This window comes from Tamandua tetradactyla, chromosome 5, assembly GCF_023851605.1.
Source record: "Tamandua tetradactyla isolate mTamTet1 chromosome 5, mTamTet1.pri, whole genome shotgun sequence".
Taxonomy (NCBI): Eukaryota; Metazoa; Chordata; class Mammalia; order Pilosa; family Myrmecophagidae; genus Tamandua; species Tamandua tetradactyla.
Genome location: NC_135331.1, coordinates 12,774,429 through 12,789,590, shown reverse-complemented (window position 1 = coordinate 12,789,590; position 15,162 = coordinate 12,774,429). Strand labels below are relative to the sequence as shown.

The window sequence follows — 15,162 nt, the reverse complement described above, 5'->3', positions numbered from 1 at the left end:
GTTCAGTGACTTACTTAGAATCACACAATTGATAAAATGTCAAAGCCTGGATTTGGATCCTTTGATTTCTGAGTCAGAGTTGTTCTTTATTCTACTGTCAAAAGTGCAGGAAATCAACCATGAAGATTGTGCAAGACATCAGTGTTCTCTTTATTCTGTGAAGGATTAGGATTAGATATTGAGACATATTCATCAAGATGGAAAAAAAAAAAAAAAAGAAAAGGTAGAAGAGTCATTGGGTGGAGATGCTAATAATGGGGCCCGCCTCTGTATCCCCCAATTATCCTCACACAATGCCCCCAGGGAGTTTCTCACCAGAGTAAATCTGCTACCAAAAAGACAGGAATGAAGACTGTACCATCTGCTAAATCGAAAACAGGGAAGCCACCATTCAATAAGCACCTACTGTATGCCAAGCACTTTCGAAATAATGCCATCTCTGACAGTTCTGAATTGTAAGCAAGAAGGATGGGCTTTTGGCTCCCTTGCTGGTCATTGCAGTTGTCACTTGAAATGATTCAGGCTTGCCAAAGGGTGTGAAATCTGGCTCCCAAGGAGCAGGTAAAGACAGGCCTGGGGCCGGGTCACTGCCTCAGCCTTACATAGAAACAGGAAAAAAGAAAGGCCAATTCATTCTTCTTGGATGCCAAACAGGCTTTCAGGGTGTAGAGAAACCTATTCCACTAAGGATGGGTCATGAGGATCAAAAGGCTTTCATGAGGTCACTGCTATTATGTAGGGGCCCTGCCAAGTTTGGAGAGCTGGCTGCCAAACCCTGTCAGGGTTCCCCTATGGCCAGGACAGCAAGAGGGAATCTAAGGACGTAGCTGAGCAACCATGGTTCTGGCCAGGAGCTGCATGCATGCCCTCCTCCTCCCCCGAAAATGATGTGTATTTCCCCTCTGGGAAATCTGGAGACTCAGGTTGACTCATCATTCTTTTCATCTGCACCCTTTTCAAGCCCCACCTCAGCCCAATCACATTAGGGCATGTCATCTCAGGGCGATCCCGGGGTCTGCTTACCTGAGGTTCCTGCCCTTCATTCTTGATGGTTAGCATGATTTCTGGAGCCAGAGTTCTCACTGAGATAGGGTTGCCAGATTTGACTTAGCAAATCAAAATATAAGCGGTCCAGTTAAATACAAATTTCAGATAAACAATGGAAAATGGTTTAGTCTAAGAATGTTTCAAACATTATAACATACTTTATGTGGCAACTCCACCTTGGGAGTAGTTAAATGCACTCCACTGACTTTGAGCAGGGGTTGGTAAACTTTTTCAATAAAGGGACAGATAGCAAATGTTTTAGGCTCTTGGGCTATACAGTCTTTGTTGTAACCACTCATCTCTGCCATTGTAGCTCAAAAGCAGCCACAGATAAGGCCTAAATGAATGGGTATGACGGTACTCCATAAAATTTTATTTATGGGCATGAAATTTGGACTTCATAATTTCTAAGTATTATGAAATATTATGCTTTTTAAAGTTATTTCCAGCCATTTTAAAATGTAATAACTATTCTTAGCTCACAAGCCTCACAAAAACAAGCGGTAAGCTGGATTTGGTCCACGTGTCAGTTTGCCAACCCCTGACCTGGATCAGAAAGTTTGATTATCAATTCTGAATCAGAATCACCAGGAGGGTATGTAAAAACACAGATAATTGGATCCCAGTCCCAGAGTTTCTGATTCAGTAGGTCTGGGGCAGTGCTGACTATGTATATTTCTAATAAGTTCCCAGGTAATGCTGATGCAGTTGATCAGGAGACCACACTTTTTAAAATTTTTTAATTTTTTTAGGTTGTTTAAGGTGTTAATGACAATTTTGGGGGGGGGGTTATAATTTTTTATTAATTAAAAAAAATTACAAGAAAGAAATGCAAACATCCTTAATATATGCTCATAGGGGATCACACTTTGAAAACCATTAACCTAGAACACCACTTCCTCCTACTCCCAAACTTTAAATCTCTATCTGGAGTATTTTAGAGCCTTCCCGGACTCGGGAATTATTTTCCACAAATATCACAGATTATACCTTGGTTGTTCTCAATAAAAATTTTTCTGTGCTCTTGATACTAGAATTTTCTCTTTTAGTTAGTCCACGAACAGAGTTGAGGATGAACATTTCTAGTGCATTTGATTTTTAAAAATAGCATCTTTCCTGATCATTAAAAAGGTGGCAGTTAAAAATAATTTTTAAACTTTGGAATAATTTTGAATTTATAGCAAAGTTGCAAAGAGAGTAAAGAGAGTCCCCATATGCCCCTTACCCAGGTTCCCCTAATGATAACACCTTACAAATGTACCACAGTGCATTTGTCAAAACGAACACACAACATTGGTATGATATCATTCAGTCCAGTCTTTATTTGGACTTCACCTGTTTTTCCACTAATGTCCTTTTTTCTCTCAAGATTTCAACCAGGATATCACAAGGAATATAATCATGACATCTCCATAGTCTCCTTTGATCTTTAAAAATGTTTCATTGTTTCATTCTTCATGACCTTTTCAGTTTTGAAGAGTACTGGCCAGACATTTTGTAGAATGTCACTCAATTTGGATTTAACGTTTTTTCATGATAATCTGGAGTTATGGGTTTTGACGAGGAATATTCAGAGGTGAAGTTCCCCTTCTCATTATATCATATTATGAAGAATAGATTATCATCATGACATATCACTGATCATGTTAATCTTGATCAATTAGATAAGGGAGTGTTCACCAAGCGTCTCTTCTGTGAAGTTATTATTTCCCCTTCTTAAACTCTATTCTTCAGACGCTGGTCATTAAGTGCAGCCAGCACTCAAGGGGAAAGGGTTATGCTCCACTGTCTAAAAGAGGAAATATCTACATTTTGTTTGAAATTCCTCTATAAGGAAGATTTGTCTGTTTTCCCTCATTTATTTAACTAGCCAATCATTTATTTATATCAGCATGGACTCTTGTATATTTATTTTATACTTTGGGTTATACTCCAATACATGTTACTTATTTTGCGGCTCAAATTCCTCAAGTTTTGATCATTTGGAAGTTTATCAGGATGGCCCATTTGATTGCTCTCCTATCTCTTCTTTTTTTGACCACTTCCTTACTTTCAGGCACTCCAAGGTTCTCTAAGCTCATCTTGTATGTTCCCTGTCCCAGTCCTAGAATCAGCCATTTCTCCAAGGTGCCCTCACTTCTTTTTTTGGAATGTGGTATTAGAAACCAAGATTTGAGTACTGGGTGCATTTAATGCTATTAAAATACAGGTTTTGTTTTAGTTTTTAAACAATTCAAACAATAAGGAAAAGTTTAAAGAATAAAGTAAATAGACTCCTAAGAGGTTCCATCATCAGGAGACAAGAAGCATAAGATTTGTGAATGTCCTTTTAGGTATCTCTCTTAGATACATGTGACATCCATCTATCGATGTTAGCTAAGCTAGCCATCATCTTCACAATCTGATCATGCTACATATACTCCTCTCTCTCTTTATAAAGTCAGCGTGTCATAGGCATCTTTCCATGTCTATAAATGAAACTCAACTTCATTGATTTTAAAGGCTGCTCTTTTTTCCTGTTTCATAGGTACACCACAATTTATTTCCCCTGTCCCTATTGATGAACAGTTAGGACTATAAGACTGTTTGGAAATAACCTCTATGTTATATTTTCTGTACTCTGCTGATTATTCTTCTTGAAATAAATTATTAGATCAAAAGGCTTGAAGTTATTTATTTTCTGTTGTTGCCATTTTTGTAAATGTGAATTTTTAAAGTTTTTTTTTAATTACAAACGCAATATATGCTCATTGTAAGCAAACCAAACAGTGTCCAAAAATGGCACTTTTATATAACTTTGTATAAAGTAACAAGTGAAAATGTCTTCCAACAGGTAAGCATTGGTAATCGTTTGGTGTAATTGCTAAAATTTGATTTGGTCAGATCACTAGAGATTTTACCACAGGCTACTGGGTGATTTTAGGAAAATTGCCTTACAGTTCTCTGCATCAAGTTTCTAATTTTAAAATGAGGATTACAATAGTACTATATGCCTTTTCCACAGGTTATGAAAATGAAATAAGTTGATGTATGTTAAAGTGCTTAGTACAGTATCTAGTACATAAGTGCTCAATAAATGCCCACAATAATTATTATTATTGTTACTATTTTCTGCAGAGCTTTTTTTTTTCTAGGCATACATGCTCAAAATTATAATAACAATAGCTAACCTGCCCTTCTGGAGTATGCTAAAGACTTTTGCTCTAGATCCCTTAATTAGTATTTCTCAAAGAAAGGTCTCCAGATCATATATAGTACTTGGAAGGTTGGGTTAAAATGGCAGATTCTCCAGGTCTAGAACTATTGGACCAGAACCTTCAGGAAACTCATATTTATCAAGTTCCCCAGGCCTCTGATGTCCACTAAAGTTTGAGAATCATTCTCTTGGACACTAAAGTGCCCAGAAAGGGAGAGAGAGGGAACATCAGAGGAAAAGATTAACCCCAGGGGACCAAGGTTGCCACTGGGACACTGAACTGGACACCACCATCTGCACTCAGGAAGACCTGGGTTTGAATTACAGCTACTAGTTGGGCAGCCTTAAGTCACATCCTCTCTCAGCCTGACCTACTGGCCTGGCTCCCTCCCTCTCTCACATCCTTCAAGTCTTTAATAAATGTTACTTTCTCTTACAGACTTTTTCTAAACAGGCTTTCCATTTAAAAGTGTCTGCCGCTCTCCAAATCCTTGCTTTACTTTTTTTCTCAGTAGCATTTATCACCATTTTAATATACTATTTTACTTATCTGTTTATCGTCTGCCCCCACCCCTGCCCCGCAGAAGTAAAGCTCCATGAAAGCACTGTCTATTTAATTACCTACTGCTATTTATCTTCAGCTCCTAAAACAGCATATACTACATAATGGGCCCCTCAATAATTAATTGTTGCATGAATAAATCCACCTGTAAAAATGGAGATGAGTCCTTCCCTAGGTAGGACCAGGCCTGTTAGGAGTACTAAACGAGATAATACAATTGAAGAGTTTACCACACAGCGTCTGGGTACCTACTGAATTACGATTATTTTAGAAAATGCTTCTAGATGGCTTAGCCCCAGGAGTGGGAAGGAGGGTTTTCGAACTTTTCTGGCAGATTTTTACTGTTGATCAGCCTCATTTCCCCAAGTTTCGTCTAGGTCACCCTCCCATGGAGTTCCTGATTCTTCAATAATTAATCCAAGACAAATCCTAATTGGTCCTTTAGGTCAGAAGATAAGCAGGATAAACAGGATCACCGGAGCCCTAATTTTGCTAAGCGCTTTTTTTTTTTTTTACCTCAGGACCTCACTTTCCAGTAGGTGACTCTGAAAGGATTTTAATCGCAACAGTCCCTCCTCTAGCCCGGTGAATTCCAACAGCACCGGAACAAAAACTCCTAACTGAGCCGCGACTTGGGGCTTCTCATTCAGCGCAGACGCCTTCAGCCGCAGCGCCGACCCGCGACTATCGCGATAGAAGAGCGAGAACGGCGCTGGCCCTTTAACAGCCCCTTCCCGAGGGCCCACCCCGCGCGTGCGCACTACGGTTCTGTGCTTGTCATCATGGCGACGCGGGGCCATGTGCAGGACCCTAACGACAGGCGCCTCCGGCCCATTTACGGTAAGTGCCTGGGGCCAGCCGGGCCGCCTGCCGGACGCACCGAGGGCTGCCGAGGCCGGGACGAAGGTCAGGGAGGGGTGGCCAAGACCCAGGCGTGGAACCGATGGGTGCCGGGGGGCGGGCCGCGCGGGCCTCTAGGCCGCAGCCGCGGGCCTCGCGTAGGCGCCTGCCGGGTAGCCCTGAGGCCGCAGGACGGCGCGGTCCAGACAGCAGTGGGGCGGCCGATCCGGCCCGACAGGCAGGCCCCTTCGGACGCCTCTTCCTTCGGAGACCTGTGCTACCCTACAGGTTACGTTGTTACGGCCGCTTCGAGAGAGATGAGAGATTTCCCTGCAGGGGGAAGCCGGCTGGGCGGGAGGGTGGGAAACTTGACCTGAGGGAACATTCCCCAGTGAAGATTCTCTCTTTGCGGGAACGGAGTCTAGCTGGTTTTGGGCTAGCTGGGCTTCGGCGCACATGGAACAACCGAGGGCCAGAGAGGGGAAGGGGCTGACACAAGGTCACCCAAACAAGTCAGGGGCAGGCCGGAGACTCGAGGCTCCGAATTCCGATCTCTTTGGTAGAGAAACAGCTGCTCTGGGCTCACGTAGGAGGCGGGGTTGGGAGGGAGGGTCTTGGGCCCAAAATAGCGGTGGAGAGAGAGTGGTAGCGCTTGTCCGAGGGGGTATGCACGTTGCTGCAGGCTTTTGCTCTCTGCAGCTTCTGTGGTTTTCGCTGCAGCTTCCCTTCTGTGCTAAGTGGGTCTTATTCCACAACGCTTACCTCAGCCCTCAAGCTTTAAGACCTTGATGTCATCCTGCTACCCTGGTTGTGAAAAATCTCAGATTTAGTCAGGGAGAAACACCTTTTCAATAACTGAGATGTTTCGGTAGTTGGAGAATAGTTCCTTTTACATTTCCTTTCCTTTGGTTTATCTCAATGTTGAGGGGTGCCGGGGGGCGGGCCCAAGACCCTCCCTCCCAACCTTCAATGTTGAGGAAGCTTCAAGGTCAGTGGTCTTTGTAAAATTAAATTTCATGTTTTTAATGTGGATATTACTAAGTGAGGGCTTCTCCAAATGACTGAGGTAGTTTAACTTTTTTTCGGGGTGAGGGTGACTGTGTTTCTGGCGCAATTGGTCTTTTTATTTTGCGATTTATGTGATGCCTTACATCTCATCTGATTGTAGCAACCCAGTGAGGGTGGGTAAGAATAATAGTGGTTAATGTGTATAGTACTGCTGATGTTTGTGTCGGGTATTGTTCTTGGCCTTTTATATGGGTTATCATTTAATCTTAATGACATTCTCATGAGGTGGGTTCTGGTTTTTTTTAAGGCCCCTCCCCCTTTTTTTTCCAAATGAGGAAACTGGGGCTTTTATTGACGTATAATTTATCTAAGGTCTCTTAGCTAGCATTTGGTGGAGCTAGGATTTGAACCCCTGTGGATTGTTGCAGCCTCACCTTCTTAATCACTGTGCTAGAAACCACCTCACTTGGCTCTGAGGACACTGACTTACCTAAGGTCAGAAAGATGGCCGAGATTGCATCTGACTCCATTTCTCTGGGAGTACATATCTCATGGCCTCAAGTACATTTTTTTCATAGGGAAGAGATTATATGATTGAGGGTAAGAACTGAAACCAGAGTTTGCCATTTGTGACTTACAGCTATATGCAACAGCTGCACACAGGCTTTAAAAAATTTTTTTTTCAACTAAAAACACTATTTTTAAGAATAATTGGATTATTAAAATTTTACTTAAGGACCAAAGAAAATGCTTTTGGTTTTATGAGTCATTTAGAATTAGTTGTGCTTTGAACTGTCCAGGAAGGAAAGCCATGTCCATTTCACATTGCTAAACATCAAGGTATGCTGATCAGAAATGCCATGTCATATTCTAAACGCTGGAGGTCAGAATTATGTACCTTTTTGTTATAGCTACATGGGAAGAGGGTTAGAAGAGGCCTTCTTTAGGAATTTGAAAGTGATTACTGTAAATTAGCAGGAATAGAAAAAGAAAAGGTAGGTTGGCTTTGACTTAAGCACTTGAACTCTTGACTTTGGTAGAGCCCCTGATTTTGTTGTTTAAATACAGTAATACCCCTAAACTACTATTGTTCCTTAAATTCATACATTCATTAGCTGACAGATGAACAGCCTCTTGCATGTGGCGCTTGCCCATCAACCATAAGTTCAACTGCCAGCTTTGAGTACTTTCTTGTGTGCTAACTATGAAGTAGGTAAGATTATTATGATCAGAGTAGGAACTGAAACTTAGAGAAATAGGTTTTCAACTTAGATGACTTGGTAAGCCCTGGTTCTTTACCATTATGATTAATTTTTAAGTGTTCTTAGTGTTATGGTGGTTCAATTTTATTAAGACAATCTAATCTCTCCTCTCCATACTTCTAATAATTTGAAGTGATGGTCCAGTGTGATACTTAATAGATATGTATATAATATGTGAATTTCTAAGTCATCAATAGCAAAATAGAAATAGGAATTTCAAAGTAAAAAAAATACTTCATTTGTCATTAGAATACATACACTCACACATGCAGATTTATATTGTCTTTTCTGGATACAAGGTTCTTTAACCTATTTCACTAACCCTGCAGTCTTGTTAGCCTGAATCAGGTGTGACATATTTTCCAGTTGTGTTTTCCTGAATGATAATCAGTTTTTTGGTGAATTTGGCATTTGGGTGCCTGGCCAAACTCCAGTTCAGGTAGTTGTTCTGCTATAGTTTATTAGTTAAAAAAAATAAATAAATAAAATAGCCTCCAGTTTTTCCATTGCATATGGTATTCTGAGCCTTCTGTTGGTCAGTGTTGCACCATGAGCTTTGTCCTCTTTTACCCCAGGAATGGCAGTGTGTCTTGATGAATGAAGACCATTTTACCTTTCTGTAGAGAAGTTACTTGGCGCACTCTCTTTTTATTTTTTGGACAAGAATGGGAATTTACTCAGTTTATGTGGAGTTTATAACACCAAAAGATAGCGTTGTTAGCAAACACAATAGTATAATGCATGGACATCTGATTGATATGAGGCATTATCCTGTACCCATCTTATTGGGTTTTGTTTGTTTTTCTCTGTTTTGAAAACATGGCCATTTACAAACCCTGGCTTGGACTTTAAAAATATTTTGAAACTTAAAAGATTTTAATGCATAGAACATCCATTGAAGAATCAATAGGCATGGTTTCTGTTTTCAAGGAGCTTACTGTCTTGACAGATTTTTAGATGTTGGCATACCTGATCATTACAAATATGTTAAAGGCTTTGAAGGAAAAGTACAGGTTGCCATGAGTTCAGAGGGAGAAAAGATTCCTTATGGAAGTAACTTTTTACCTGGGACACGAAAGATGAACAAAAGTGAAAAGATGGGGAAGAGTGACAGAGAGAGTGAATGCATGTGTGAGACCCCGAGAAAAAGAGCTTGGTCCATTTGAGGAACTAAGAAAAGATTGTATGGTTACAGTCTAGAGACTGGGGAAGGGGAAGTGAGCTGAGGCTATAGAAGTAGACCGGAACTCGTTTTTATGAGCCATTTTAAGGATTTTTGACATTTTAAAGACAGCAGGGAGCATTGAAGGGATTTAACCAAGAGTGATGTGATCAGGTTTGCAGTTTAAAAAGTTAGCTCTGAATTTTGTCTGGAAAATAGTTTAAACAGGGGTAAGTGGAAAATGTAAGATGATTTAAGAGAGATTATTCACTTTTAAATTCAGCCCCCTCAGCCCTGCCTGCAGCTGGTATTCAACAAAAGTTTGTTGATTCAAAAATGCTTCAGCAATATGTTTGTGGTAAAAGCAAGCCTTCTATTTAGGAATTTTTAGCAAAGGACATTATGATTTAAAGATGAGACTATCTTGCTTTTGCTATTTTTCTAAATTAGAATATTATCTTTAGTAGTCTCTAAAGCTCTTGCAGGAAGTAGAAACTGCAGGTAATCATTTCAGCTGCTCTGGAGCCTTTTGCATCAGCTGCAAGAATATACAAGTTAAAGGTTTTCTTTTACTTTTGCAAGACTGATACCTTCCCTTTTGTCAGCATCCCTGAGTATTGGGCAGACCATTCCCTGGGCCTCTTCTCTGTGGCAAGTAGACTCCAGATCTGCATGTATGCAGAGCCTAGTACTGTTTGTATCTCAGAGGAGCTTCCACTCGAAATATTATGCAGGAGTGTGGCTCATTCATTCAAATAAATTTTGTTAATCTCTAGCTAGTTCTTTTCAGGAGTCAGTGGTATAGCCAATGATTTAACCCAGTGTTTCCCACATTTCTATCATTCTTTTATCTGATCTGATGATTTTTACAATATTCTAGTATTATATGTACGATTATTTACTTAATAAATTTAAGTTGACTTTTTAACTTAAATCTCTTTTCGGATAATTTATGTCTCTACTGTTAATGGAAAACCTGTATCACTTGTCCTAAGAGAATAAAACCATAAAAATAAGTTCACAGAAAACAAAACAATGATACTAGAATTTTAACTAGATTCTAACACTTGTGAAGATTTGCGACCAGATCAGTTGTGGTTAAAAAAAGATACTAGCTGAAGTTCTTTTACTTGCTGCAACATGGGTGAAACTTGAAAACATTATGCTAAGTAAATCAGCCACAAAAGGACAAATATTGTATGATACCGTTTATACAGAATATCGAAAAAAAGCAAATTCGTAGAGAGAGAAAGTAGCTGAGCCGTTAACAGGATTTGTATGGAGGCGGAGTTCAGAGTTACTGCTTAATGGGTATAGAGTTTCTGTCTTGGGTGATGAAAAGCTTTACTAATGAAAGGTGGTGATGGTAGCACAGCATTGTAAAAGTAATTAATGCTACTGGATTGTACACTTAAAAATTATTAAAATGGCAAGTTTCATATTATATATTTTACACAATTAAAAAAAAAGATATTACCCAGCATTAGAGAAGCAGTAGACAGGCTAGCACCAATTTGAGACTTCTTAATGTAAAGAAATATTAGAAAAGGGATTAACTTTGTCCCTGTGAGTGTTATCTAATGCTTTCTCCAAGAACCACCTCAAAACATTCATTTGGAGTGGTACTTGCTTTGGAAATATTGCTTTAACCATCACATCATAATCCTATTATTTCCTCTGCCTGATTTGTGAATGGCTCATTTTGGCTAACCTCTGTTATTAAGGGAATAACACCAATCTTCATGGCCAAACCTCAATTATCCTTGAATGAGTTTTTTAAAAAAAGACTTACTAAAAAGACTTAGGATATTGTTTTATTGACCAGTTTTCTCCAGGGGCTACATAGTTTATATTATATAGCCAGTAATGGAAATGGAAATAAACTTTCCCAAAAGACTGAGCAACCAACTAATTGGTAATCACCTAGGTACCCAGAAAAGGGGAACGTGACATCAGGGTGAATGTTGTGGAGTGTTTTAGTTAAAACTCTTTTGGGTGCTAGGAACAGAAATCCATTTGCATTAGTGCAAGTAAAATGGGCTTGCAATAAATGCTTGTGGGAGCCCGGAGCAATAACGTAGTGCCCTAGGGCCTCATGGGAACGGGAAGAGTCCCAGAAACTGAGACTTCTTTCTCAATTGCTCATCTCTGTTTTTCTCAATGTGTTTATTCTTTTGTCTGCTTGATTATTCAGACTGCTTTTTAAATGCTTACTCATCATTTTACCCAGGGCCCAACAGTAAGCTGTGGCTGGAGGAGAGAGGGGTCATTAGTTCTCTCCCCACAAGCTTAATCAGCACTTCTCTTAAGTTTTTGATAAAGATAATTGTCACTTTTTACACTCCCATATAAAATATTATATGAATATTATTGTCAAGAGATAGGTATCTCTTTTTCCTCCCTTTCCATCAACCAATTTGTGTCCTCTCAAGTGCCTTCAAAATAGAAATTCTGGATCTTCCACTACTAGCCTCTGATCCAAAATATTTATGATCTTACAACTTGGGTCATTGTTGGAGTTACAGCTTCCCAGGAAGAAACCTGATTTGCTCAGCTTGGATCAGTTGTCCACCCTGGGTTGGCTGCAACTACATGATATAGACATGGTCATCCATCGTACCCCTTTAGCAAGTGCAGTGGGAGCCATTCCCAGAGAAGACGTGAACAGTGAGGTACAGTATATCAGAACCTTGTCAGTTACAGAGGGAAAAGGAAAAGATCCTTATAGCTCTGACCTGTGTTTTGGTCCATGTGTACAGACCCTCAGCATTGGGATCGCATCAAAGAGGTCTACTTCTTACCTTTGAGAACACTTCGAGATATGTTTTATGATCCAGGAATCTTGTAGGACCAAGTCAGAACTAACTGTCAGATATTCTTTAAGGACAAATGATCATTTATTGGTTGAACGAAGGACTGAAGAAAACTAATAGTATATACTTGGGTCATTTAGGATAACACTGCATGCTTTTCAATTCTTGGTGATTCTCCATTCCCTGTGCCTGAGTATTAGGTGTTTGACCTTCCTCACGGGATTGTGATTCCCTCCAGAGCAAGGTTTATCTTTTTATCTAGCGTTATTGGTGCTCGTTGGTATTAAATACATTGGGAAAATACTGAACAGAGGAAACTCATGCATTCATGTGGCTGTTTTAAAAGTTCTAGTAAAGTGGTCACTGGACAAAAATTGAAACCCTGAGGTGAAAGGAGATTTAGGGGTAGTCTGTTGATTTCTGTTATTTGCGATCTGTTAACTTGAGTTGTCTATGCCTCATCTATTCCTATGCTGATTTGGGACTCTGATGACCAGAGGGTCCTGGTAGTAAGTGCACTGTACTTTGTGAACCCGAGTGTGCTCTCTCATCTTTCTATGTTTAAAGTTGACAACTACTTCCCTGTTCCCCATTTAAAATATTTATTTTGATTTCTCTGGAAATGCATCATTGCTTTTGTTAGACTTTTGAATAATGATTGATTTTCTTCTGTAAATAACTTCAGAGCAGGTCTCCATAATCCTTAAAATTTGGAATGGACACATTGTTTAGGGAAACCTTGAAGTCAGTTTTTCTTCAAAATGAGTACTAGTTTATATTTCAGATGTTTGAAAATGCTATTTTCCCTACATTCTTGTCCATTCCTAATATTACTGAACTCCATTTTGTTTTCTCTCTAATTTATGGATTTAAAACCTCTTATTATTGTTTTCATCTTCAGGCAATTATATTTAACTCTGTGACGAAGTACTCATTAAATATATTTTATTGGCTAAATGTTTTCTACTTGGTAGATTTTAAGCTTTAATATTAGAGAGGGTTCTTTTTTTGCTTTTACTGGCTTATTTTAAGTGACTAAACCTTTAATTTCCCATTGATACATATCAGTGTACTCCTTCTAAACATATATAGTATTGAATCTTCTTTAAGAAGGACCAATATATTACTTTTGGGTGAGAGATGACTACAGGAATATGTGATTATATTTTGGACCATCGTAGTCATTCAGAGTTAAAATTTGCTCCAAGATGTTTTTAATACTGAGTAATGGCAGTTTGAAAACATCCAGCTTGTACATTTTTCATGTTTGTTGTTGAAGGAATATAATAATCATCATGTATTTTTTTCACAGATTATCTTGATAATGGTAATAATAAAATGGCAATTCAGCAAGCAGATAAATTGTTGAAGAAACATAAGGATCTTCATTGTGCAAAGGTAAATTCATTTGCCCTTGAGTTATTTATATTTGAAGGGTTATGCATTATAGTTCTTTGCCTTAGTAGAAAAAGGTATTTAATTAATCTCTCTAGTGACCGTAAGCTATGTTTTTTAGACTACTTTCTAGGTCATTTATTTTCTTGATCACTTAGATACTGTAAATAATATTTAATTAAAAGCTAGCTTTTTATTTCTTTGGACATTGCTTATCTAATTCAATTATTTTACTTCTACTATATTCTTTTTTTTTTCTTTATTTAGAGGAGTTGTAGCTTTACACAACAATCATGCATAAAATAATAGGATTCCAGTATACTACCCTATCATTAACAGCTTGCCTTGGTTTGGAACATTTATTACAATTGATAATAGCATGTTTTTATAATTGTACTATTAACTATAGTTCATGGTTTAGTTTAACTTAGGGTTCACCCACAGAGTCCTTTTAAAGAATATTGTTTGCTCTTAATATGACCAAAATATTAATTTGTTTATATTTTTAGTAAAAATTGATTTGGCTTTTAAATGCCTGGGCATCTAAAAAAACCTGTGCTTTTAAATTGGCTTTCTTTGGTTTGTATTTCCTTTTCTGTCCTTTAAAAGCTGATCTTTCTTTTATTTCTTTCAGGTTTTAAAGGCAATTGGTTTACAAAGAACTGGAAAGCAGGAGGAAGCATTCACCTTGGCACAAGAGGTGGCAGCCCTTGAACCCACAGATGACAACTCTCTACAAGCACTGACTATTCTTTACCGGGAGATGCATCGACGTATGTGCTTTGGTTTCTTAATGCTTCTGGAAATGCAGTGTACCAGAAATGGGTTGGGTTAGCTTTTTTTTTTTTCCCCTCATGGGCAGGCACTGGGAATCAAACCCAGATCGCTGGCATGGCAGGTGAGAGCTCTGCCTGCTGAGCCACCATGTCCTGCCCTGGGTTGGCTTTTATAAAGGGAATTTATTAAGTTACAAGTTTACTTTTACTTTCGAAGGCCATAAAAATGTCCAAACCAGGGCATCCAGAGAAAGATACCATGACTCAAGAAATGCCGGTCTAGGAAGTCAGGTAGCTGATATTTGTTGATCCTTTGACTTCTGGTTTCAAACAGATTCTTTGAGGGAATTTTCTTTTTGCATCTCCAAATGTCTGTCTGTATGGGTTCTGAAGCTGTTTCCAGAATGGTTCTCTCTTGAAGAATTAAGACCCACTTTGGATGGGTGGAGACACATTTCCATGGAAACAATTTAATCAAAAAGATCCTACCCAACAATATTGAATCAGAATTAAAGAACATGGCTTTTACAAAACAGTTTCAAACTGGCACATATGTTTCTTTTTGCATACTTTAGTAATTTCACAAAGTATATTCACCACAATTAAACTAAAACAATGACAATCAATTCTACAACATTTTCATAACTCCAAAAAGAAAAACCTCATACCCCTTGGCAGTTACCTGTCAATCCCTCTATCCTTCTCTAGACCTATATAACCACTAATCTAGTTCTGTTTCTATAAATTTATTTATATTTACATTTTATGTAAATGGAGCTGTACAATATGTGATACTTTGTGTCTGGTTTCTTTCACTTGGCACAATGCTTTTTGCTTTTTGTTCAATTATTATTATTTTTTAATTAAAGAAGTTGTAGTTTACAGAGAAGTCTTGTAAAAAATACAGAGTTCTCATATACTATCCTGTTGTTAACTCTTTGCATTAGTGTGGTACCTTTGTTATAAGTGATGAAAGAATATTAGATAGTAACTATTAAATTTAGTCCATAGTTTACGTTAGGTGTTGTATTAGCTACGGTTCTCTAGAGAAACAAAATCAGCAGGAAATATCCTTAGATATAAAAATATATAAAAGTGTCT

At 38.6% G+C, this 15,162-nt stretch overlaps 1 protein-coding gene across 1 annotated transcript in view; it reads left to right on the top strand.

Annotated features, from left to right (window-relative positions):
• Window positions 1-5,541: 5,541 nt before the first annotated feature.
• Window positions 5,542-15,162, top strand: part of NAA25 (N-alpha-acetyltransferase 25, NatB auxiliary subunit) — a 75,507-nt gene continuing 65,886 nt past the window's right edge. Inside the window, exons 1-3 of the mRNA XM_077159882.1 lie at window positions 5,542-5,645; window positions 13,203-13,288; window positions 13,920-14,058. Of these exons, the coding sequence (XP_077015997.1) occupies window positions 5,588-5,645; window positions 13,203-13,288; window positions 13,920-14,058 (283 nt within the window). The 5' untranslated portion in view covers window positions 5,542-5,587. The remainder of the gene's footprint in view (window positions 5,646-13,202; window positions 13,289-13,919; window positions 14,059-15,162) is intronic.